This window comes from Calidris pugnax, unplaced genomic scaffold, assembly GCF_001431845.1.
Source record: "Calidris pugnax isolate Ruff unplaced genomic scaffold, ASM143184v1 scaffold24, whole genome shotgun sequence".
Taxonomy (NCBI): domain Eukaryota; kingdom Metazoa; phylum Chordata; class Aves; order Charadriiformes; family Scolopacidae; genus Calidris; species Calidris pugnax.
The window spans coordinates 11,747,437-11,772,877 of record NW_015090922.1 but is presented as its reverse complement, the minus strand read 5'-3'; the positions used below and the strand labels follow the sequence as shown (position 1 = coordinate 11,772,877).

General features: G+C 37.7%; 1 protein-coding gene across 2 annotated transcripts in view; it reads left to right on the top strand.

Moving 5' to 3' along the window:
* SRBD1 (S1 RNA binding domain 1) overlaps positions 1-8,266 on the top strand; it is a 131,709-nt gene extending 123,443 nt beyond the window's left edge. For both annotated transcript variants that reach the window (XM_014951252.1, XM_014951253.1), the window contains exons 22-23: positions 4,696-4,880; positions 7,260-8,266. In XM_014951252.1, the coding sequence (XP_014806738.1) occupies positions 4,696-4,880; positions 7,260-7,549 (475 nt within the window). In that variant the 3' untranslated portion in view covers positions 7,550-8,266. The remainder of the gene's footprint in view (positions 1-4,695; positions 4,881-7,259) is intronic.
* Positions 8,267-25,441: the final 17,175 nt, after the last annotated feature.

Here is a 25,441-nt window from a genome sequence, read left to right as displayed (position 1 = left end):
CATAAACTATCTGAGTGCTTTCTGGTCTTCTGCACGCAGTCAGGTAATCTAAAATATTAATAATTTATGTACTTGAGGAAAAACATATCCTTATCTGGCTAAACCACATAAGTAGTTGGAAATATATTTGAAACTTTAACATTCTGTGTCCAGCAACTAATTACAGAGAGTAATGTACAAATATTGTTTGATATGTAATCTGCATCAGTAGTTGAAAACTGAGGATCCATATCACTGGTGAGAACAGGAACAGTCAACATCTGCATTATGCAAATAATGCTTTTGCATTTCAAAACATTACTAAAACATAAATAAAAGTCTGCATAATTGAAGTTTGCTACTGTCATGAATGTACATTTTACCTAACAAAGCACATGCTAATGCAAAGTTGTTTTGTTTTCAGAGTGATTATGTTGCATTACCATTAATTCATGTGTGCACTGTGACAAGATGTAATGGCATATCATGTTGCTTTAATGTAATGAATCCAGTACTCCCAGCTCTTAAGTTGTGTTGCTGGAAATGATTACATAAAACAGAAATGACTGTGACTAAAACCCTTGCAAAGCTTTAGAACTCCTGCACATCATAAGAAGCTTTTTGGGGGGTTTAAAGTAACTTCTTAAAATTTACTGAAGGCTTGCCTTGGTAATATTTTTATTCTTTTCTGACTGTTTTTTGCATTCCACTGAAATTTGCATTATCTTTTAAGCATTGCAAGGGCTGTGCTATAATTTTGTGCAGATGTGTATGTTAAGTGAACATGATGTGGTTATTTGTTACATTTATGCTACTTTTCTTTCTTTATCTGGATAAGATGGATGAAATTATGTATTAAATAAAAACATCAGTGATTTAGCTATGACCATTCTCTGTAAAGAGACCAGTCCTGTAAAGACTGCAAAGATTGCTTTTGAAACTAAGGTGGTTGCAGAGGTTTCTGAGTATCCTCTAAATCTCAGAATCATAAAACGCAAAGTCTCTAAACCAGCTGAATCTCACCCCATGCTGAAAGACTCTCCTAAGACTCTGGCAGCTTTTGTCTGAGTTGATGTGCCTTGAAGAGAAAGTTTGCCACTCAGGTGCTCAACATTTGAGGCAATTAGGATAGCGTATCTTCTAAGAATGACCCCACTTCAAAAAAAACTTTCCCATTTCCATTTCTGTTAACTTTTCTTTAGGTTTTATCTTTCTCGTAGATAAACTTAGCACTTGAACTACTGCAACAGGTTATTTAGTTCATGTATGTAGCCAGGAAACTAATTGCAGGGCTTTCATTTTTGCACAGATAATTCACGTTTCCAGTGTTGTGCAGCTGGAACTGTCATTTACAAATTGGGTGAGATATTTCATAAACTGTAGTGAGATAGTTTAACATTATGAAGATCAAAATGTGTGAATATGTAATGTGTAATACGTAAATTAAGGGACAGGGAAAATGTGTAATATGTAAATTAAGGGAAACCTCTTTCCTCCCCCTTCCCTGAAGCCATATCCCAGTCTTATTACCAACTATATCCGTGGTTTTTTCTGACCTTGAAATAACTCTTGAAGGAAGTTGTTGGGTTGCTTTTTTTTTAATAAGGAAACATTTAACTTTGTTCTTAGCAATGACGTTTAAAAATAGAAATAATCAATATAATGTGCCACTGTTCAGTCAGAGATTTGTGCTTATATTGATTTTTTTATTCTAAGTGCCCTCAGGCTGTGTTCATTTGAGTGAAAATGATACAGTAAATATATAACTAGATCTGTAACTAGACTATACACCTGTAGCCACTAAGAAATTGCTTTTATTTGGAAATATTTTAGTACGTGAGTGTTACCAAAACCTAACCTAAAAAGGTGAGAATTTCCAAAATAGAAATATATTGTTTCTGTTCAAGATTATTTCTTTTGTGTGTATGTGCGTTGTTACAGTGCTCTTTTCTGCCTCTAATATATGTCATAATTCTGAAATATTCTTAGCCAAATGCCTCATTTTTACAACATTAGTAATTCTTCTGAGGTTGGTGGGACTTTTTTACATGCTTAGACTTGGGCATATATTTAAGCATCATCTTTAGGTGGAGGCAAAAATTTTATTCTGAGCAGTTACCATGTTAATAAGTTATTTAAACAACTGTAATTGATAATGTAGGGACCAAACTTACCACCCTTGTCTAGATGAGGAATCCTTTTTAATATCGGATAAATACTTCCGTTGGTATTTCCGGAGGGTGGGGGAGGCAGAGGAAAGGGAGCAAAATAACTTTCATGAGTAGTAATTGAGGGCTCAGGCACCTGGGTTGTGTCCTGTTTTCTTTCCAGCAGCCTGCACGTAGCACCAGGCGTTCTGATTGCATTATCCACACGGTCGGCAGTTTTGTACATAACTGGCTTTTGGTATTTTTAATACATTGGTGGCTGCTCCATGTGGTTGCACTCATTAAGAGGGAAACCCACCCTGTTACCTGTTTACAAAGCGAACACGCTTCTGCGAAATCCTAAGGGTGAAAAAATGTTACTTGGGGGTACTCGGACCGAATTTCCATTTGGAGTGAAATAAAGCCAAGTAGATGAATGTCAGCAAACTTGTTTATAGGGGTGGGCGGTAAAGCATACATTATTTAGAAGGTTGAGTCATGAGGCTGGTGGGGTTTGTGGCGTTACATCTGGCACGTCAGTCAAAGCTGGGGCAGCTGCCGCCTGTCACTACTGCTCTGGTGGAGCATTGTCCATCCAACAGCGTTCGCAGCCGCCAGTACCCCGGGAGATCTGTGATATTTATTTTGTTTCCAAAACCACCTCAAACTACTTTGAAAAGTAACGCCAAAAGTTGAAATGCATTCAATCAAAACAAAATTCACTAAATCTTGACAACAGCATGTCATCAACTGAATCTTTATTAATTTTTTCATACATTGCTATATGAAATATCTATATACGTTAAGAAGATTAACGTGAAAATTATATCTGTCGCTCCTAAGTGCAGTTATACGTGCTTAAGCTAACACTACATTTAAATCGTCGTGTTTGCATTTGAATTCAGTAAAAAAGTCCTGACAGTCAGTTTCAATGGATGTCCTCTTTTGGTGAAATCAGTGGACATTTCAGAGTGAAGATTTGCCCTTGTGCTCAAAGATTAATCTTGTGCTTTACTAAAGTCAGATATTACTTTAATTATGTTCCTTCAATTTATATTTTTTCAAAAAAGAAATATAATTTTGCATTTCAATGCATTTAATCCTATCACTCACCACCTGAAATAATGTCAGTTGGGTTCCTCAGGTTAAAAAAGAAAAAAAAGAAAATAACAAACCGAAAAAAAAACCCCACTGTGTCTCCTGCCAAAAGAAATACTTTTTGATAAAAGCACAGCATGTATTTTTGAGGGGGAGAGGGAAGTTGTGTACTGGGGGCTGTTGCTTTCTTATGGAGCTGGAATGTCTCCCACCGGTTCCAAGCTCAGGACATGAACCTTTTGGTCAGCACTTCTTTTGGGACTTGTACTTGACACCTGTTGTGAAGTAGGGTAAGGACAGGAAGAAGGGATCTCTTCTAGGAATTTGGAAGGAACTTTTACTCGGGCTCTGGAGGAGAGGGGCAATAATTCTACCTGTTTGCTGTGATGGAAAACACGCAAACGCCCACGTGCCTCACTCCAACAATAAGGAACATGATAAAACAGAGTAGGAGAGTAATCATGGTAAAGTGCAAAGCAGGACAGATAACTGAAGTCTACAGAGGAGAGGACAAGTTGCTTTATTTAGTACAATGTGGTTCAGCTTCTATGATCTGCATCCTCATTTTCATTGGTTTATAGCTATTGAAGACTTGTTTCACATTTTTAAGTCCTTCAGTAAAATAAGGACATTTATGCAGTGATAAATAAACATTGCCTAAGGCATCACTGGTGATAATAATGAGTAGGGTCTACATGTGAATTCTTCTCATCTATTCTCTGCGCTTCTCAGCATATGTCCCAACATTGCTGAACTAAAAACCGCAGTAAGCATGCTTTGGTTTTCTTCTTTTATTTAGAAAAATGAGATCAGAAATCAAGACACATTTATTTTAAAGTCTTAATCTGCAATTTGTGTGGCAATAGGGAAGGATAAGGGTGTTTGTGTTGTGTAACTATGACGATAATTTCTTAATTTCTAAAAAGCTGATCTTAATCATGAAGTTCATAGACAAGAGAAGTATTTTATGTAAAGGTTTTCTTAAATTTGGATAAAGATTTTTCATAATAATTTAATATTTTAAATGTTAATTGTTGCTTTACTAAATTGCCATTCATCTTAATTTGAATGAGAATGACAATAAAAATGTCAGTATTATAGGACTCTCACGTATTTCCAGGGAAGTTTCATGCTAAAAGTCATCTTTGTCATAACCAGATTCGATTTTAGCATGAGATGAAATCATTGGTCTGAGAAGTGATTTACATGGTGAAATTTTGCTTCTAGTTTTGTAATCTACTCCAGGAGATACAGGTATACAGATAGACTCTAAGTTTCCATGTATGTGTCTGATCGGTGATGAGTTGAAAGGAAACACACTTGGAAAACTGCTCACTGTTTGTATTTTTTATCAGTTGCTTTGTTTATGCATCAATCCAAAAGTAATTAAAAATCCTAAATATAATGAAGGTTCACTTCCCACTAAATGATGTTACAAATCTCTCTCTTCATCTTTGCTTTAACCTCCCAGGTTTTTATCTTTCATTGGAGGAAATGCGAATGACATAGGAAAACCAGATATGCAGCAAAAAGTAAATGCAGTAATTCAAAAGGAAGGACTGGAAGGCACAGCCAAGAGGCTAAATACGACGGTGCACACGCTGCAGCTGATTATTGATGGTCTGACTCAGCCTGAAGGCTTTGACATCCGAACAGGTAAACCTTTGTTTGAAGGGTGTAATCTCAGTTTGATTGTTCTACTTACCAGTTTTAAACCAGCACTTTTTCTTCTTCTAAACTCGGTGGTAGATTGTCATGGACATGTAACTCCACTTCTTTTTTCAGGCAAGGTAAAGTCTATATCAGTCAGATGTTTCTTTCCAGCCAGTTGGTAAGGAGTGTGAATCCTGTCTTAAATCATGGCATTTTCAGCCATAGGAAGGGGAGTTGTATGGCTGTTAACAAATGAAATAGTTTCAATATGTTGACTCTATACTGATTAAATCTGTGTTGGCCCTCCATCACGGAGGGGAATGTTCAGACCAAGCTGAAACAGTAGTAATAAAGGTCTGTGGAGCAGTAGTGTAGTAGTGTGTAGTTCTGCTCTTTTATTGCAGTAGTTCCTGGAACAAGTGTAATTGGAGCACATGGCTCATGACTTAAAACTTTGCAGTGGTGCTGAACAGTTTGAGGTGGAGGGGAAGAAAGATGAGGTAAGCAATGAAATAAAACATCTGGAGATGCTGTTGTTTAATGAAACTTACAGCTGGGTTCTCTTATGACAGCAAGAGATAAAGGTAGGCAGCAAAGATGCAGGCTTGTAATAATAAATAATAAACTTATGCTTTTAAAAGTGTTTCTGTCCCCCCTTTTGGGGTTCATTAGTAGTTACCTTGCAGGCTTATAAATATTTCCCACTAGTGATCTTGAAAATCTGTATTGTCTGTGTCTCCATTTGCTCTGGTGATCTCACATCTACATTACAGTAGGATAGACTATTAACATATGAAGATATAAAAGCAAGAGAATCTTCAGTGGAAATACTCATGCTCTGCTGACCCAGTACACTCAGTATTACTATAGATAGACTATGACTGGAGTAGGCAGCCTAGGAACCTTGTATATCTGTAATTTATTGTCTTTGTAATCCTGCTAGTGACTGTCACTGAGGAAATGCATCACATCTAGCAGGGCTGAGGCAGGTTGAATGGATTTTACTCAACCTTGATTCCAAAATATTAAATTCCCTTGTTGTTCCCAACAGTAGAGATGTGGCATTAGGGAATTACAAAGAGTAGCTTTTCTGTGTATCCTCTAAAATTTAATTGAAATTCTATGGTGTTTATTTTTCCTGAATGATTTTAGTATAAAGGAAAGTGGAAAGAATTTTATAGGAAAAGAGAAATAATAGAATATTATAATGGTATTATTTTAGAAATCTTTTTTTAGCCAAGGACTTGCAAGGCAAGAAATTGTCTTTTAAAGCTGAACAGCTAATCGGGTAACTGTAATGAATCTGCCAGGATGGGGGAAAAAAAAAACAGGTTTGCAAACATTTAAAAATATTTTCATCATTCCCCTGAATTTTTTTGTGCTCGTTGCCCTGAATGGCTGTTTAGTTGCTTTTTTCATTGAAATGCCACTGCATAGTATAACATTATGAAAGGGTTAACCATTTTGGACTTGAGCAATTAGCTACATTTCTTCAGTAGAAAATTTGATGTCATTCAAAGCCTATAGCTGCATTTGCCAGCTTGTATACTCGATTTGGGTTTGATCCAGAGCCTGGTGAAGTTACAGAGTGACTGATTTCCAGTGTATTTTAGCTATAAACTTGTTCAGAGTGTATTTTCTCGAAGGCAAAGATATGAAAATTCTTGCAATCCTGGTTCAGTGATGTCCTGTGATATCCTGGAAAAGGTAAAAGAGCAGTAGGAAAAGGTTGAAAAGGATGTTGTTGCAATGGCCACTGCAGGAGCAGAAAGTGGTAAGCAAGTAACAAAAAAGAGCTTAAAAGATCTATCTGTGCCCTTGAATGCAGAATGTGAACTTTATATATAATTGTGTGATGTTGTGGGAAGCAGTTGGTCGTGTGATGTCATGGTGCAGGTGAACAGCAAGCCCAAGAACAATGCATTGTTGACTTTCCTGTTTAGTATGTGACAAGACTGAGTATTCACCTTCCTGTATACAAATTTATATAGGAATAGATTTTTATGTGTAATTTATGTAGCTCAGGTAAGAGTCACCTCAAGTCTTTTCTCCCTAGCTCCAAGAAAATTTAAAGAATCTTTCAGTCACTGCCTAATATACTACACGCTTCTGATCCCCTTGTGGTAGTTTCATACTATGGACTTCGCTACCCTTATTACTCTATTAATTGTAGTTTTTTAAAACAATTCATAAAATACAAGAAATCAGTTGTTTATCATAGATGGGTCTTTATTTTGAAAATGTAATGAAGCAGTATTTGAGACCTTAGAGCTACCTTGGGATAACTTCTTAATTAGAAATAATCAGGTAGAAAAAATCCTTGGAAAATAATGCAAACATTTTCTCCAGTGTCTTATTTTTGTTTCTTGTGTCTTACAACAGATTTTGATAAACCTGACTTCAAGAGAAGCATAGTCTGCTTTGAAGACTTAAGTGTTGGTACTGTTCTGACTGGAAAAGTTGAAAATGCAACACCGTTTGGAGTTTTTGTTGATATTGGTGTGGGAAAAGCAGGTTTGATTCCAGTGCGAAACATAACAGAATCAAAACTTTCTAAAGTGAAGAAGAGAAGAAGCCTGGGGTTAGGTCCTGGGGAAAGAGTGGAAGTTAAAGTGCTTAATGTCGACATTCCTCGATTGAGGATAACGTTGGATCTTATTCGTGTTTTATGAGAGTGTTTTTTATGATTAAGCCTTCATTTTAAAGGTTAAGTAATGTCAGAAAGGTTCTGGAAATTCAGGCATTTAATGAGAGTGTTGAAAATGAATGAACTTTGAAATCTTCGACTTGGCTTCTTTTTCTTTTTTTTTTTTTTATCTAAGAGTTTTTCAACATTTCTTGAATCCTTCCTGTTAATAATTGTTGGATTACTGTTGGAAAACAGTTTATTGGATTAGCTCCAAGCAACCTTGCTATTTTGTCTGCAGAGCAAACGAAATTCCAGTGTACTGTTAGATCTCTTATCTTCTGTCTGTGCAAGATTTGCTGTCTCAGTCTTTAGTCAGTACTGCATGAGCAGACACATCTACTGCTCCCCTTCAAAAACAGCCATTCAGTTTGCCTGTTTTCCAGGTAAGAGTCTGAAAGAAGGTACTTAGTTGTAGAAAAATGTGATCTTTTTAAGTTAGTTGGTGATGACATTGCTTGAAAAGTAGACTGAAAAGAGAGCATCTGCTAATAATATTGATGGTTCAGAAATATTCTGCTTTTATTTATTTGAGCAACATTGTTAGGAGGTATGTTTACCTGTCTTATTATCGCTTGTTCAGTTATCATTGATTAAGACACTTGGATGTACCTTGAGATTTAAGGAACTTTGTTCAAAAGTGTCAAAAGACATTTATGTTGTTCTATACTTGTGCAAAATAAAACCATTTCTTGCCATCTTTTCTCAGTGTACTGATTCTACAAGTGATTTAACAGCCATTCTCTTTCTTTCTCACGTGCTCCATCAATAACACTTCAGCCTAATGATGCAGCTCATGAGGATGATCTTATCTGACCTTCAGAATGGTATGCACTTTCCTCAGCTTTAATACCGGACTACAGCCCATGGTCTGATGTTGTTCCTGATTTAATAAAATAGTTCTGTTCTGTCTTGGACTCCCTTAACTGGACATTATTTTTTTTTTCCATCTTAGAATCATAGAATTGTCTAGGTTGGAAGGGACCTTTAAGATCATCTATTCAAGCCATCAACCTAACTCTGATAAAAAACCACCACTAAACTATGTCTATAAGCACTATGTCCACCCGTCTTTTCAATACCTCCAGGGATGGTGCCTCAACCACTTATATCTTTGATATAATGTATTTTTCTGCTTGTTTTGTGTTGAGAACAATTTTTCAACACTTGTCTTCACACACTCATGAAGGCATGATTCTCCATAAAAAACTTTTTGCCATATGTGGATGCTTGCAAAGCTTTTTTAGACTTCTGTTTTAATAGGAATGCTATTTGTGTCCTGTTAGGAGTGCTTACCACATGAGGGTTTTCTTCCATGTAAAGATTTTTTGTTTTGGTGGTGTTTCAATGGGGTTACCATGTTGGCAAAGTTTGCAAAGGACAGGCAATGGTATAATGGCAGAAGAGCCTCCAGCACCAGCAGATGTATGTGGTCTTTCCAGCAAGTTTTTGGTGTATTGGACGTTTTTTCTTTTGAAGTCATCAAACTCATCTGTAAGTTGGTAGAAACAACCTTGGTGACAAGATTTTTAACTACAATTGTCCAAATAGCTTTTAGCACAGGAACTATATGTTAGTTAGGAAAAACTTGGTATCATTTAATCTCCCAGCTCTGTGCTTTAATTTTTAAAATTGAGCCAGCTGTAGACAGTGCATTTTGGAGATTATCGAATCATTTAGCAAATGGAAAAAAGCAGACAGATCTTTCTAGCTTCACTGGATTAGTCTACCAAATTAAAAAAAAAAAAAAAAAAAAAAAAAAAAAAAAACAAAAAACATTCTTGATGTTGTGAAGGTCAGCACAGCTTGGAATCGTGTTTCTCAGGCCTTTTGAAATTTTCATGTAATACTTCTGCAAAGTAGATTTTGTTGGTATGAAATCAGAAACTGTGATACCATGTTACTGTCTTTGAAAACACAGATGCAAAGCAAACAAGCTGAGATTATTCTTTTTTCTTCTGCAAGTGATGTGTTCAGTGATAACGCTGCAGTATTTTCTTCGATCTCCATCAGTAGAATTATCGCAGTTATACTGAGCTTTGTATATATTTTCTACAATATCTAAGCACTTAGCAAATGAACTGAATATGGTTGACCTTCTCTAAGGAGATAAACTTGATCTCCTGAAGCTCATTTCAGTTGCTGAGATGAAGAGTATTTTCTCATTTTGTACTATTTAATTTGTTACTGAAATTCATTTTATGATCTTTAATATTATGACCACTGTAGCATCTTCTGCATTTTTGTGTATTTCTCTCACATGATCATAGAATTCTCTAAATGAAAGACATCTCCTTGAGACTGTTTATTCGCACTGTTAATTTACAGGAGCCTTCTTGCTTACTCGGAGGACTGACCTACAAATCAGCTTATCTACTCATGAGCTAGTTTGGGTTCTCCTTAGTGGAATTCAGAAGCTTATTCTGTGGCACTGCAGGGACTATTGGGATATGTCATCTCTTTCTCTGGATTTTTTTTTTAATCACAAATGGGAAGTTTATGACTGTTAATGTCTACAGCTCTGCAGATATAGTCCCATTATTTGTCAGCTACTTCAGTGTCTTAACTACTTCTCCCAAAAGTATTTTTTCTTTGCAAGTTCTTCTTTTTTTCTTATAGCAGCCTAATGGGACTCTAACAAGGTTTAATCAGTGTTTGTGTGACCTTCTTAGTTTTTGTCAGATCCTTGTCTGGAGATTTTAAAATTATTTCTTTTTCATCAATTTTCTTCTTGAATTTTTAGGTTTCTGACATCAAAGCATCAAGACTATTTTCTCTAATCCATGTCCCCCTTTTTGTTTCTGAAACAAGAAAACATAACTGGTTTGGTGCTTTTTCCCATTTGAGATGCTCTTCATGGTGCAGTCCAGTCTTTGGAACAAATACTGTAGTGCTTAATGGTGATGTCTCCAAGGTTTAAAACAGACAAAAACCAAACCCCTGCTTCATCCCGCTCTTACTAAAATACTTCAAAGTACAGTTTCTCAGGGGAAGAATTAAATCATGAATCTTTAAGTCTCACTAAAAATTCTACTTTTGCCTTAAGCTGTAGATTCCAAGGCATCTACTCAGCGTTCCACCTCTCCACAAGAGAATCCAGTCCATTGATCTTAGCTGACAATCTTCTTTTATAGTCCTACCCTCACTCAAATAGTCTGGTATTTTGCAATTGCCTTCCTCCAAGATGTAGACCCATAAGAAGAGCTTCTAAAGATTTCCTGTGCTTTAGATGTTACACAAAGGAGAAGAATTCTTCTACCAAACAAGATGGCACTTGTATGCCTGGCTGTAGTAATGCAAATCAAGAGTTTAAAAGAAGCCATTTGTTTTGGTTTTATTCCTGCCTCAGGCGGTTTTAGACAGCATATATCAATTTTCCAGAAACTTGTCAACCTCAGGAATGATTTAGTATGCTGTTAAACATAATAAAATCAATAGGAAAACAAATAGAATTTCCATGAGGAGCAGACAGTTGGAGAAGGTTGTCCATATGGCATAATGACATCGGAATTTGGGGCTTTGTGAAGTACTTGCGTTAAAAAAATTGCATACTGAGCAGAGGTAATACATAATTCAGGAGAACAAATAATCTAACAGCTTTGTGGTACTGTGTCTTGAACTTGGTGTCTGTATTTATTTAACAACAAATACACTTAGAAACTCTATGCCTGGAAGCTACAAGCCAAACATGAATCATATTTGCCTAATTTCAGAGCTTTTTACAAGGAGCCTCACCCACTCTGAAGTGAGTGCTGAGTTCTTGGTTCAGCCTGAATAGCACCTTTGGTTTTCTAGCCTTGCTGATGGTAATTTATGTAGCTACTTGGCTTTGCTTAAGGACATACAACTTCAAGACTATCAGTCCTGTAAGAAAGTGGAGGGAACTGGCTGGTTATACCAGTCCGTGTTACTCTATGTCACTTCCTTTTGCTGAGGGTTTCCTAAAGAGCTGTGAGCGAGTTGGTGTGTCTCTGGGCACATGAAAAAGCTAGGTAAGTCAGTAATTCCATTCCTCCCCATTAGAAACCTTCTAGAGGTTTGGGAGCTCCTCAGTTTACTGACCCTAACTGTTCTTCACCCTCCTCACAGGCATGTAGAAGTTGTCAGTATTTAGAAGTGCTTCATCTTGAGAAATCCTTGTGAATCTAGACTTCGTAAAACTTCATAAGTAACTGATATGTTTGCATTTCTTACAGCAAAGTTCAGTGACTCATTTTTAGAGAGCTTTTGTTGCCTGTTTCCAGTTTAGCCTCTAAATGGTCCTTTTCAGTGGATGTTGCAACTGTGTGCTGGCTACAGGAGCCTCCTGCCAGGAGACTGTTGTAGTGCTGCTTATTCAGAGGTGTCTCTAGGAGCTGACCCATCGCTACCATCTGTGTTGGAACGTTAACTGGCTGGGTAGTTTTCCAGGTGTACCTAAATGAGTCACTCATGACAGGTCAACCCGTTCTCACAAAGCTTTTCTGCAATGGGTGGCAATTTCTAGAGAGCTAGAGTTGAACAGCAAATCATAAGAAGTCTGTGTATTGCACCACAGACTTTACTACATCTTCTGTAACTTGGAGATCAATAGCCAAAATTCTTCAGTCTGGGAGGGACCAGTGCTGGAGTATTGCTTCTGTGTGAGCTTGTATAATAGGGCTTCCTGCTGTTAATCAATCTGCTGGTTTTCGTGCTGTTCCTATAGCTGCTGGGTCTCTTCCAGGCATCTTCTAGGTGCATCAAGAATCCTAAGAGATTCTTCACTCTTTGGAAGTGAGAGATGACTGGAGGCCATGCCCAGAGTGGGATGACCCTCATTATTTTGAGACTTTAAAATCTAACCAAAAATCCCAGGTAAAACACTCATCCCACCCGCTCTGTGTCCCTGAGTACGAGCTAACAAGCCTTTGAATTGGCCTGCTTACTTCTTGTTTCACTGGTTAGAGCATTTAACTCATTCGTCGTCTTCTAAAACTGAGGAAGATTAAGGCATGCTCCATACAGCAGTCCAATTAATATTATTAGAAACTTCTATTTATTTTGTCTTAAAGGGACAAAGAACAGAACACTTAGTAAGCTGAGGTACCACATGGTTTCTTTAGCTTTATTGAATCTGGTTGAGTCCAGGCTTTTACGTGTGGAGAGGTTGGTTGTCCTTAAATAATCAGGAGACCACCACCTCAGAAAAGTTAATCAATGTGTTATTTTCTCCTTATCTTACAGATCCATTTATCCTGCTACACTTGTATGTTACTAAATGAATAATGTTTTCAGTATGCAAGCAGCTAAGCTGGAGTTTTGCGTTCTCATATCTCATCATCAGTCATGTTTCTAGTAAAGACTATGTCTTTATTGGTGGTCAAGCAGTGAATTTTTTTGCGTGTGACTCATGATGAGGTATGTGGAAATAATGTCATGAGAAGAACTGTTATGCTTTGGGGTCATTTACAAAGACTGAATAGAAGTGAAATCTTAGGAAAGTATTTTCACCTCAGAATTTAATGTGTGGAATAGCTTGGCAGAGAGCGGAAACTTGCCGCATACCAGAGGCTGTGTATTGGCACCGTGACTGCTTTTTCTGTGATGAGGAGAGGGAGGGGCAGGAAAGGAGAAATAAAAGGAAATGGAGGGATTTGGGGAAGAACATCCTGGAGATGTAAATGGTCTTATGGGAATGAAGTTAAGATGATGAAATGCAAATGGTAGTAATGTAGTGGTAATGGAGTCTGAGCCCGATTATCTCCCTGTACCTCCCATGAAGGTAAAAAGAGGACGTGTAAGTATTTATCAGAGCTAAAGGAAATTGCATATCGTGTATCAGTGCATATTGCTACTAAGGAGTATTATGGAACCATTTGGCTTCAAATGGGAGAAACACAAAGTATGTGCTGTTAATTGATTTGCTTCTCATTTCCCAGTATTACTGTTTCTAACTAGTTTATTACAAGTGGATCAATCCTTGCTCATCAGCACTTCTGGCTGAGAGAGTGCAGCTGTCATGTGTGGCATATGTGTCGTCCATCGGCACAGCGAGTGGGAGTGCTCCAGTGCTATGGGCAGTGGCAGCCACCAGGATTTTTACTTGTTTATACCTAGTGGGGAGAGTCTTTGAAAGGCTTGAGTTTGTCATAGCTTTCTTTGATCCCTTGAAATTAGTGTGCTGCTATCTTTAGGGTACAGGGGGGTAAGATGCAGAGCCAGTCAGAAGCTGAAAATCACAGAAAATCCAACTATTTGCATACTGGGTAGATTATTTTTTTTTTTTCTAACAGCATACAGCATCAGTGATTTAAGATCTGTACTGGTGATTAACGTTTTTATGTAACACATGCTGTTAGACTCTAAAGAAGCTAAATCTTTGCTTACCTGAAAGACCATCTCTCCTGGTGTGCTCCATAGCTGAGATAGTTATTCAGTTTTAAATCTGAGCATGTTCCCAGCGTGTTGTCTCTTATGGTCTAATTTAGAATCGGTCCAAAGTAGCCGAGGTATCGTAATCTTCAATGCGTTTTATGAGGCCTTGTGTTTTCTGGGACGTGCAATGAGTGATAGTCTGAGCTGAAAGAAACATCTTCTGATGTTTGCTGTTTATGGATTATTAGCTCATTGTGTATGATGATATGTCTGCAGTATTCATGGGTGGGAGGGGCAGGTGGTAAAGCTTATAAAATTAATAAAAACATGAAAAATTTCATGAAAGGAAAATGTCTGCCTGGCAGTAGGAAATCCTTGAGAGTCTGCTTCCCACATCTCAGAATTAAGCTTCTCACTTGGGTCAAGTTGTAGTTAGTTGTGTGTTTCTTGGGGCACCAATGTCACTTTGCGTGCCTTCCATTGCTTGCAGACTGTGCTGGGCCAGTACAGTCTGGCCTGTTTTAGAGACCAGCAAAACAACAATTAAAAAATCCCTCCTATGGGAGTGAAACTTCAGCTTGTCTCCAAAACCAAGATTGCCTACAGTCAAAATGCTCTGAAACAGTTCTGCTCCTTTTCCAGTTGTGAGAGGGGTGCTTCCTCAAGTCTTTCTTTGCCTTTGTTGAATAGAACATCGCTGGTTTATCGTGATTTCTCTATGGCAGTCTTTTTCTTCCTTTTTATTTCTTCCTAATGCTCTGCAGTGAGCTATTTACTCCTAGGTAAACCAGAGCACTGCAGAGCTTTATTTTCAAATGTAAATGCGATTTACGCTTTTGTTATTTCAGCATATGTTCTATGTCCTTTAAATGTAACTTATATCTGGATGTGCTGTGAGAAATACTAGAACACTTTCCTTATAATTAGGGCGACAGTTATGGTATTAACTGATTTGGTGGTTATCAGATCACAACCACGTGGGAAGGCATAACTCTCTACTTTGCAGCCTAAACTAAAGTCTTTTTCCAGAGATGCTACTATGTCCTTTCCTGGCTTGTTCTTTAAACAAGAGACTAAAAACTGGTAGAAGCAGACAGAAGGTAGGACATCAGTCCTGAAGCCAGTTTCCACTGGATTCAGTCTTGTTCCATCACAGCCATGACACCACAAAACCCTTTTCATAAGCATATCAAGTCATTTTTAAGAACCTGTTTGGCAATGTTACCCAGCAGAAACGAATGATTGTATTCTGTGTATAAAAAAGAAATGAAAGTGGGAGATCCCAACAACACTTAGACCCACTGCCAGTGAACTGGAATCTCAGTTGTATCCAAACAGGAGTGTGACTGTTCAGATGGGATTTACATGAAGGTGACGTGTTTTGGCACAGGCAAAGCTGCATTTCGATAGTATCAGCTTCCTTGTCAAATCCACAGAAGCTGATGATATGGGCTGTAAAAGTAGTGTTAATTACAACATTAATGTTGTTAGCATTTCAAACTGAAGCTTTGCTGATCATAATAAAATGAGGGAACCTGGTCCTGGAGGCAGACTTTGTTAACTTTGTCTTGCATGTAAGTGATTACGGCATTCCAGGAGCTTCTCTGTATCTTGATGACTATAAAAAAAAGTACAATTGCAGCTGAAAAATGAATATCCAATATACTCATTGCAGAACAAAAATGCAAATGTGTGTCCATTATTTAATTTCTGTTTGTAAACTATGTTCATGAGCAAATCTATTTTGTATAATTGCTGGCAAGATAGACATACATATGTCTAGGAATGGACATGCAATACACAAACTATCCAGAGTTTTTAAAAAAATGTATTTTGGTGTTTTTAAAACTAGGATGGTTTTGTTCAGCAGATTTTCACTCCACAAACCAGCAGATCAACATGCCAAGGTACGCTTGTTCACGTTTCATTTGGTGCTGGGTAAAGGTTAATAGTTCTCTACTGGTGCAGAAAACAGAGACAAGGTTTTGGGGTTTATTTTCCTAGAATTATTTTCGGGAATTACTTAAAGAGTTAATTAAATGAAGCTACACCTTAGCAATATCTACTCCAGACTCTCTGGGTGACTTTTTCTTTTATTATCCCAGTAGCATTAGCACTTGTAAAATTCTGATGTTGCATACTCCTCCTGATAGCATCCTAAGGGAGCAAAGCTCACCTCACCAGCAAAAATACAAAACAGGGCAGGGTGGAAGGCAAGAGGCACAAGAGCACTGTGTTATTTAGGTGTGTGCAATGTCCCTACTTTATCCTGCAGAAGCGCCTTTTTTTATTTTTGCATTCAAATTCAGCTAAACGGTACAACACAAAAATAATCCCTGAAGGAGCTTATACCAAACGGAATAGGAAAATTTTACTAAGTAAAATGTTATCAATGGAACAGAGATTGACTGTTCATCATGCTGGTATATATTGCTTTGTCTAACAACTCGCCCCAGCAGGCTTACAATTGTGCTCTCTCTGAAGACCCTCCCAGCTGCAAGACCTGATTGACGGAATCCGTGGGCAGATGCACTTGCCAGATTCCAATAAAGACGGGGCCTTGGGAAAATCTAAGGCAATTATTGACGGGCAGCAATCCACTAATCAGACAATTTCAAAATTAATCCCACAGTCCCTTACTGTATTAGCTTTCCTCCTTGTTTGTATTTATACAGCAAATTCATGACTTCAGTGAATACTCTCCCTTCCAGCCCAATTATGTCTCTCTGAGGGTATTAAATTAAAAACAGAAGAAATATTGAAAGTGGCTTGCAATTAGTTTCTTTAAAAGGTGGTATGGCACTTTCAGACTGAGGTTCTTAATATGATGCCTGATAATAAAAGTAAACAGGATTTTTTTTCATCATGCAAGCAAGGCAAATATTCCTAATATGCCTTGTGATAGAGAGGCCTATATATAATGAGAGAAAAAAGTGATTTGATTTTGGAGTTTAATTATATTTTCATAAAATTCTTCTAGAGTAACTGACAAGTCCACAGTGTCTCCAAATAACATAAATAGATTTTGGTTTGTGCATTTTGATTTATCTTTCCCATATTTTATTTTGATCACTTTATAAAACGAAATTGCATTGCATCTGATTGTGACCTGCCTTGTAAATGAAGACTGATCCAAATGGAACATTTCTTTCACATATAAATGAAATCTAGAACCAACTTTATGGGGTAACTGTTTAATGTAAGTCACTGCCTATAGTCCTTGGTCATGTGCATTGTGTTTCATTCTTTTAAAATTTGGAATTCTGGATTGAGTTCTTGCTGCGGCTGAAGAGTTGTTTCCTAGATCTGAACCTGAATGTTGATTTTCCTTTTTTGTTACAAAAATGCACAACCAAAGAGAGACATCCCTTTAAAGGTGTTATTTTGCATCTTTGCACTGGCGATGGCTATTGGTTGGGTAGTAAGAGCACTGTGCATTTGTGCTGTTTCCCACATGCAGTAGGAAGCGTACCATATTATTTTTTGTTTACTACAGGTCAGTTTCCTTTCAATTACAGAGGAATGAAAACAAAAAAATAAAATTGAGCCAACCCATTTGGAAGTCAATAGGTAAAATTAATGTACACATGGGTTGGAGAGTAGATGGTACAGTGCTAATTGTAAAAAGTGAAGAAAGTATTTACAAGTTGAGAAATATGTGGGGCAGAGATTCAACTGGAGACGCTTAGGCTCAAAGCTTTTCTGGGTAACTTTGGTGGCTTCAAGCAATTTCTCCGTATCTCAGATTTCCATCTATAAACCACCTTGAACAGATGCTGTGAGGGAAATAAAAAAAGTGATGTGAAAGTTTTATTGGTTTTTATTATGTATAGAATTGGTATAATTTTTGAGTAAAAAGGATAAATAATTCTGTAAGTGACAGCAGAGCTGGTTAACTCTGATCTTTTTAGTAAATGTATGTGGAGCTGGTGAGCGTATGGTTACAAACACACAAACTCATCTTCTACTTAGAACAAGTAGATTGAATGAACGATGTCCCCTTTGGGCCTTTGTACTCAGTCACAAGTTGGGATTGATTCACAGGCATTAAGGACATATGAGGCAAGAGTTATACCCTAAATAATCCATTTTCTGATTACTCAAATGATTTCTCTTTTTTAAGAGCTGTCCAGTCGCTTGTCATGGAAAAGAGCTAAGGTAACACCCTTGTATGGTTTGGTACATTTACACAAGAAGACAAGGCTTGGGAAATACAAAGGTAAAAGTTCCTGTGCTTCCTTTATACTACAGTGTCTGCCAACATGCCTGCAAGAATGCCAAGCTGCTTTTCCTCGTGCAAGCAAAACCCAGGCTGGAGCTACTGGTAGGCTGGTTTTTATATTACTTTTATTTGATTTATTGCAGAAGTTGTTAACACCCCATAGTTCTTTGAATAAAATAAAACAAGAAAACCTATAAGAATCAATAACAACATAAGCCAGGGAGCCTTTCATCTTCGTAATGAACTAATTAAACTGTTGATTACCTAGGGATTAGCGCCTCCATATGTAACAAAAGGTGCATTCTGTGAGGAGGAAGCTTCGTCAGGTAATAGCTCGTGCAATTTGGAATATTTCGATCTCTCTCAGGAGGACAGAGCATGAAAAGTGGGGGGCTAGCAAACAAAAAAGGTTATCCAGATTTCTGCCCATCGTTCTGAAGACATCTTTTAAAATCTATCAATTCATCAAATAATATTCACATGAAATGATTTAATAGCGCATTAAAAATTACAGTGCTTGTTAAGAAAGCAGTACTTGATGAATTAAGGTCACAGCTTAGTGATGGTGGAGCTTTGCCCTTTAGCAAGGGGCTGAGCTTGCAGGTTTCAGAACCTGAAATCCTTTCCTATAACTAAATAATATTTTAGTAAATGAGGGTAGCACTTCAGTCCACATCTGCCTAGAGGAATCCTCCTGAGACGTGGGTGCAGTTCAGTTCTCTTGCTCACGCTGCAGTTCAGCCAACTGATCATGCTGCTGTTCATGGGCATTCCTTTGTCTTCCTTTTATATGTGCAGGTGGATTCAGACCACTGGCTTTCCATATGCCAGCAGCTGGCGACAACTTTCAGCCACAGTTGACCTGGGTTAAGTTAGATCTGGTGACCAAAAAGTAAGAGTTGGTGTTACCGAAGCCTGAAGTTATTTGTTGCCCTTTAGTGGTTGCTGGTTCTAAAGCAACAGCAATTAGGTTTGTGTGGCACAATAAACAAAAATAGAAAGTGCGTTCATATGGATAATGTAAAGATTAAAGCTCTTGCACTCTCAGCTGCACACTGAATAGCTCGCCTTTTTATATGCTTTTAAATAGGAGAGCTGCGTAACATGACCCTCTAGTTGAAAGGATGCAGAATCGCTATACTCCCATCTGGATTATTACATTCAATTTAGGCCACATGAACTCCTGTGCTGAAGGTGTACATCTAAGAAAATGGTCGTGAATTGAGCGTGACTTGCATAAAAGAGCAAGTTGCACCTATTCTCTCTTGAAAAGCATCTGCTTTTAGTTAAAATCACAGTTGGCTTGGCCGGCCAGCCATGGGGCCCCCATCTTCTTTTCTGTATCACCCCACATTCACATGCTTAATATACTAGTAATTTTATTATGGAGCTGTGGTCAAGACTCTGTGGCTAAGGTTGCAACCAGGTTCTTTTATAAGCTCTGCTTTTTGTCTGCCCCACTAGAGCTTTCACTAGGAAAATTGACTTGAAAATTGGCAACATTCACCCTGCACTTCATATCCATACATTTACATTCTCAGGCATGTTTAATTGTCGTGCTCCCTGCTTTACTACTCTTTCAACTTTAATGTTAGTTATTGGGCTCCACTTAAAGTTAAGCCTTTCTTGGTGTCTTTTAATTATAATAAAGCCCTAGGCAGTTGGGTTACTATGACCACTGCATGTTACACAGTTCTTGGTGGTGTCCCTCAGTTGCCTTGGTATGGCTTATTCATACACTGGAAGCTCTTGTTGAATTTGTTTGGGCATGTTGAGGGTTCAAGTCTACACTCAAACTCCTTTCTATTACTGCAGTAGAAATAAGTGGTAGTAAGCAGTCAACAAATTCATAGACACAACCTGGCTGCAGCTGAAGCTGATGGCAGAGTTTCTGCCAACATCAACAGCAATGGGGTGCAGCTGTGGCTCTCATTTTGTAAATAACTGTGCATGCTTACTCATCCTACCGTCTAAGCTAGACCAGTGACGTTTTCCAAGCATTGCTTTCTTGCCAAAAATGGTGATTTCAATTTTTACAATGGTAAGATACTGAAAGTCTGCACGCTTGTGTGCAGGTAGTAGATGTGTAGAAAAGTTGATCACTTATAACTGGCAAGGTTTCTTTTGAAAATGATGCTGAATTGAAGAAGTGTAATGCAAATAGTTCATTTTCTTTTTTGAGTGACTTTTCTCTGCACTTTTTAAATGCAAAATCCAATCTTGCTCACAGAAGCTAAGTGGTGGTAGAGGACTTGCAAGTAGTCAGTTGACTTTGACACCTTGGTCTGTGTTCCAGTGTGAATTCAGATTAAAACAAGGTGGCAGAGTCTCAACTTGAAATGCAGGAGCTGTTGTTAGTCTACAGGAAGAGGACATTTTCCCTATTCAATCTGGTCTAGTTTCATGCAATTTCTGAATAGGTATTCCTGACTATATGTACGAAAGCTGTCAAGAATCCTACATCCAAAAGTGACTTAACAGCATCCAGACCTCTAAAAAACTGACATTTTCACACTCAGCATCTTCAGTGCACGATTCATTTTTTAAAACAAAACAGGATTTTCTAAATCCTCTACTACTTTTTGGGGTTTTTTTCGAAGTTTTACCTAGGCTCTCTAAATACATATTCTCTGCAGTCAGAGAAGTTTGAAATTGGTGAAAGAGCCAAAATTATCTGCAAGAAACAAGTCCTTTGATATTTTCAAAAGAGATTTGATGAAAGTCAAAAATTGAAAAGCAAGGGGAAACAGAAGAAAGTGCTGCTAGAAGAGAGAGAACCTATTAAAAATAGGGCTAAGAGGATGATAGTAAGAGAAGGCAAGTCTAAAAGGAAGCATGGAGGTGGAATGGGAGACATTTTCAGGCAAAGGCAGAATAGATAGACATGAATGTTAGTTTCTCTGTAATATCTTATGTTGAAAATAGTAACCTTTTTAAAAAGTATGTTGATTTTTCTCCTCTTCCACTGAAGTGTTTGATGTTTTTGTTATCCCTTATGTACAAATTTCTCAGGCTTGCAATGTGTTAATTATTCTTAACGTAAAATGCAGCATCCTTGCCTCTAAAGTATAAATTCACATCCACTTGGGGAAAACCTTGTCCATTCTTCTAACATAAAGAATACAGTTCTACCATATGACAGAGAAGTTGCCTGAGAAGTCAGTGCAAAGTTGATCATCTCAAAAGTGTAGTGCTGTATCTGCCAATAGTGCCAGTCCAGAGGGACTTGTCTGACGGCACTGTACATGTTCAGAGGAACACATTGCAGACCTGAGACCACAGTAACTCTGGTCTCTACCTTTAAACTTGTCATGGTATTATTAGTGATGCAGCCACAAACTACACGCTTGCTAGAGAAACTTAGGAAGTGATTGGGCTGTAGTTGTGGATAGATGATTCTAGGAACCTGTCTTGTCCAAGAAGAACTTGAAGGAGTACATAGAAATTGGCCATTCCTGCTTAAAAAAATACAGTTAAATATTGAAACTCTCTGGAAATTCCTTTTTCAGGATTGGGATAGTTCACTCCTCTGATGTGAGAGGAAATATGAAGAAATACTGCGTTACTGCTAGTCTATTCATTGAACTGGTCCATTCCCTGACAAATTGTGCTCTGTTTTATTGAAGGAAGGAATTCTTAACACTTCCTTTGACAGAAAAGCCCTCTGCAAACCAAGAATCTGCAATATCTTCATTGTGTACTTACCGCAGAGAGCTGTTGCTAGTCTGTACTCTGCAGAGAGGGATCAAGATAGGAAAAAACTCTTTAAAGCTCATGCTTTTTAGGAGGCTTCACAGTGAAATCTGCCTTGTTTGTTTATTTGTGCGTATTGCAGTTGTAAACTTAGTGATGCGTATATTAAAATTCATGTAACTTAGGATGATGCTGTTTACTAACTTTATGCAATATATATCAGTTTAAAAAAATCACTCACATACATAAATGCTAATAAAATGAAATCCCTTAGCAGTCAAAGGAATTAGCCCATATGAGTGAAATACCAAGGCGGGTCTTGTTACTTTTATGAAACTGTGAATAATATAAGTATCCAATTGATAAAATTTTATTAAAGCTGACAGCCCTTAAGTGATCTAAGTGGTAAATATTGAAATGAAGTTTCAACAACACTGCAGTACCAAGGGAGGCCTAAGGCAGTAATAAGGATTAAACAATGATTTAATGTTGTTCCTTGGGGGTAGGGATTGTTGTTTTAATGGAGAGCAAAAGCTCACTTCCTTCTAAATAATTAAACTGTGATTTGAGAAATTGATCTAAGGTAGTTGTAGTGGTTTGTTAAGTCCGAAAGAGATAAATGAAGGCAAAGTGTCCTGGGGCAAGGGGAAGTCAGGGGAGAGTAGTGAAGAGATAGTTTTGCAGGATAGATTCATGACAAGTGTCCCTTGGGAAAGGGAAGCTGGCAATGAGCATATTTTATCTTTTATTTGTAATGTAAACAGACTTGTGCTGCCTGAGGCTGGGTAATAGCTAATGAGCAGGGGGTTTCCGTGGGGCGCAGATTTTATTAGCACAGCTTATAAAAAACGGAGCTAAATTAAAAATGTGGTGTCTTCTACATAATCCGATAATCAGTGATGCTACAGGGAGCACCTCCACCTAAGCAGAACGAGCGTATTAGCATATGCATGTAAGATTTCCAAACAATTTGTTCAGCAGTTTTTGTGAGCTGAATGGCTTTCCCGTCTTTGGAGCAGAAGGCAGATTTCACATAACTGGGCTGAGTATTTTGGGCTGTTTTAGGAATGCAGGAACGAAGGAATTTTGTAATGTGTTTCAAATCTGTCATTTGTGTATAAGCAGTGGGAGACTTGGCCAGAGAACTTCTCATCATATATGACTCTTGGGTGATTGTTACAAATGAGATGACAGCTAGGATGGTGGTAGAGATGGGATATAAGTGGAAAAAAAGAGAGAGAGAAAGCTCTGCCTAATTGGATAATTGCTGAAGGTAATTTCCTTGGGGTTAATGTCATACACAATCCTGAATAGTTCTAGACTACCAATTCAGAGCTTCCAAAATTGTGGTGGACAGTTTCCAGTTAACCACTCCTCAGCCTGTATGCACATAACACAGTTCAGAAACACAATTAAATTGAGTGAACATCTGAGAAAACATTGAAATGCCCTTTACTTAGTGGAAAACGGAATCTATGCCTTAGGTGTAGATACAAATGGGCAGGGTACATGTTGTTTGTTCAGAATAATGTTGTATTTGGGCTCTAGCACATCAAAGGAGGAATGAGCTGAAATATCAAAAGGCCGTGAGGACACACACCACTGTCCAACGAAGTCTTGTGACTACCACTGGCAACACCTCCATTTTTCTCAGCACCCAAGGCAAAGCTCGGAAGGCAAATTGAATGCAGAGCATGAATGGTGAAAGTCTTCTAGAAATTCAGTTTTATGATATCCATAATTTCCATCAGTAAGAGAAAAGGATATTCCAACATGTGGTTATTGGGAGCTTTAGGAGTTAATGAGTGAGGTCCACTGAAACAGGAACAATTAACAGTAATGTCCCTGTATATCTTAGTCCAATCCCACTGCTCAGAAAAGTGACATGTTCAGGGCCATGTATTTTTGTACTCGACATCAGGTGGAGTTTCCAAAGGTCTGAGTACTTCCTGTGAAGGTGTGTCGCACTTGTCCATACTAGCGGAAAGGATGGTGTAGATAAATGAAGGCTATCACCTGCCAGGATACAGTAAGGGTGTAATGATAGAAGCATTACTTTTTTGTTGTTACATTCAGCTTAATATCCATGTGAAACACCAGAGCATTTCTAAGACATGGAACTAACCAAAATGAAATACTTAAAAATCATTTCCTTTGCCCTCAAGATGTACTTCTGATTCACCCATGAGCTTATCCTAGGTACTGTGACTTGTCAATAGTAATGAATGCTAATACTGGTTGAATAATAACTACAACACTGTAGGTGATCTTGATCTCACTGGCACGTGAGTTTGTGTTGTCAGTTCAGCTCTTTGGGAACAGGAAGAATTGGTCAAAATGAATAAGTGAAGCATTTTACAATTGAAAAATTATATTCTGATCCTCTAGAGAGCAAAGACCTCCATCTATTTCAGTAGACCAGTACTTGGCTGTGTATAGATTTGGAAGTGTGCCCAAGATGAGACCAAAAATACCTACTCTAGGGAGACCAATATTTTACCTTTGATCTTCTATAAGGATACAATCCAAATTCTTGGATATCATAACGTGGTGTTTCACAATGTTTATCCAGAGAGAATAATGCCCTGTTTTAGAGGATCAGTGGTACATATCACCTCACTAACAGGAAGATCAATAATGGCTGATTATTTGCTTACTAGGATGTCAGTAGGCAGTTCCGCCACTGCCTTTGCCCGGTGCTTCCTCAAGTGCTATCATGCAAGTCAGTTGTCTTTCTGGGTTTCCATTTGCCTTATCTACGACAGTAGTAAGGGCAGGTATTTACTTACTACTTTTCTAGTCTGACTATTTTGTTTAGATGATAACCTCTTCAGTGTAGCGAGTGCCCTGATCTCTGCCTCTGAAATGGAGCTGAAATAAGAGCTTGAAAATGAATGTGAAGAGCTTTGTCACTGTTGGCTTAAAACACGTTTTTGCCATGGTCAGCTTTCTAACAACAGCTTTTTTGGGGCAAACACTGTTATGTTTTGACTTAAATATAGCAAAACCTTCAACATGGTGAAATGGCAAAAAATGTCACAGTTCATCATGCTACAAAGTATAAACAATCATCAAACAGGTGAAAAATACATTAAAGAAGAATAAAACTTCAAACAGGTTTTAAGTAGTTCACTTTTATGTTTTAATAGCTCTTTAGGAGCCTGTAAATAGAAAGTCAATTGGATTTCAGACTTGTTTCCATAGTTATATTACACACAGGGAGTATTCAATAAAACGAATCTTTTATTTAGTTCCTGACAGGTGATTAAAATGTGCCTCTGCATTTTCTTGTCTGTTACAGTAGGAACTAATATCAAAGACTTCTGGAGTTTACAAGTATTCACAAATATATTGCAACTTAATTTTATCTTTTGGGCTGCAAACCTAGTGCTAACTGGAAGTTACTGGAAAGTTTGAATCCTCTTTGGCATTCTAAGCCTAACATTTCTTTTTCCTATAAAGATTTGCTCTCAGCTTCAAAGATCTCAAGTCCTATTTACACATTTTTCGAAGTAATAAACTTTGGGGAAAGGCAAATACGTAGAAAAACAGCAACTAGAAACATTACATTTTGGGAGGGGAGAGAAGTGAAAGAAGATACTGTGTCAACATTCCTGAAAATATTGG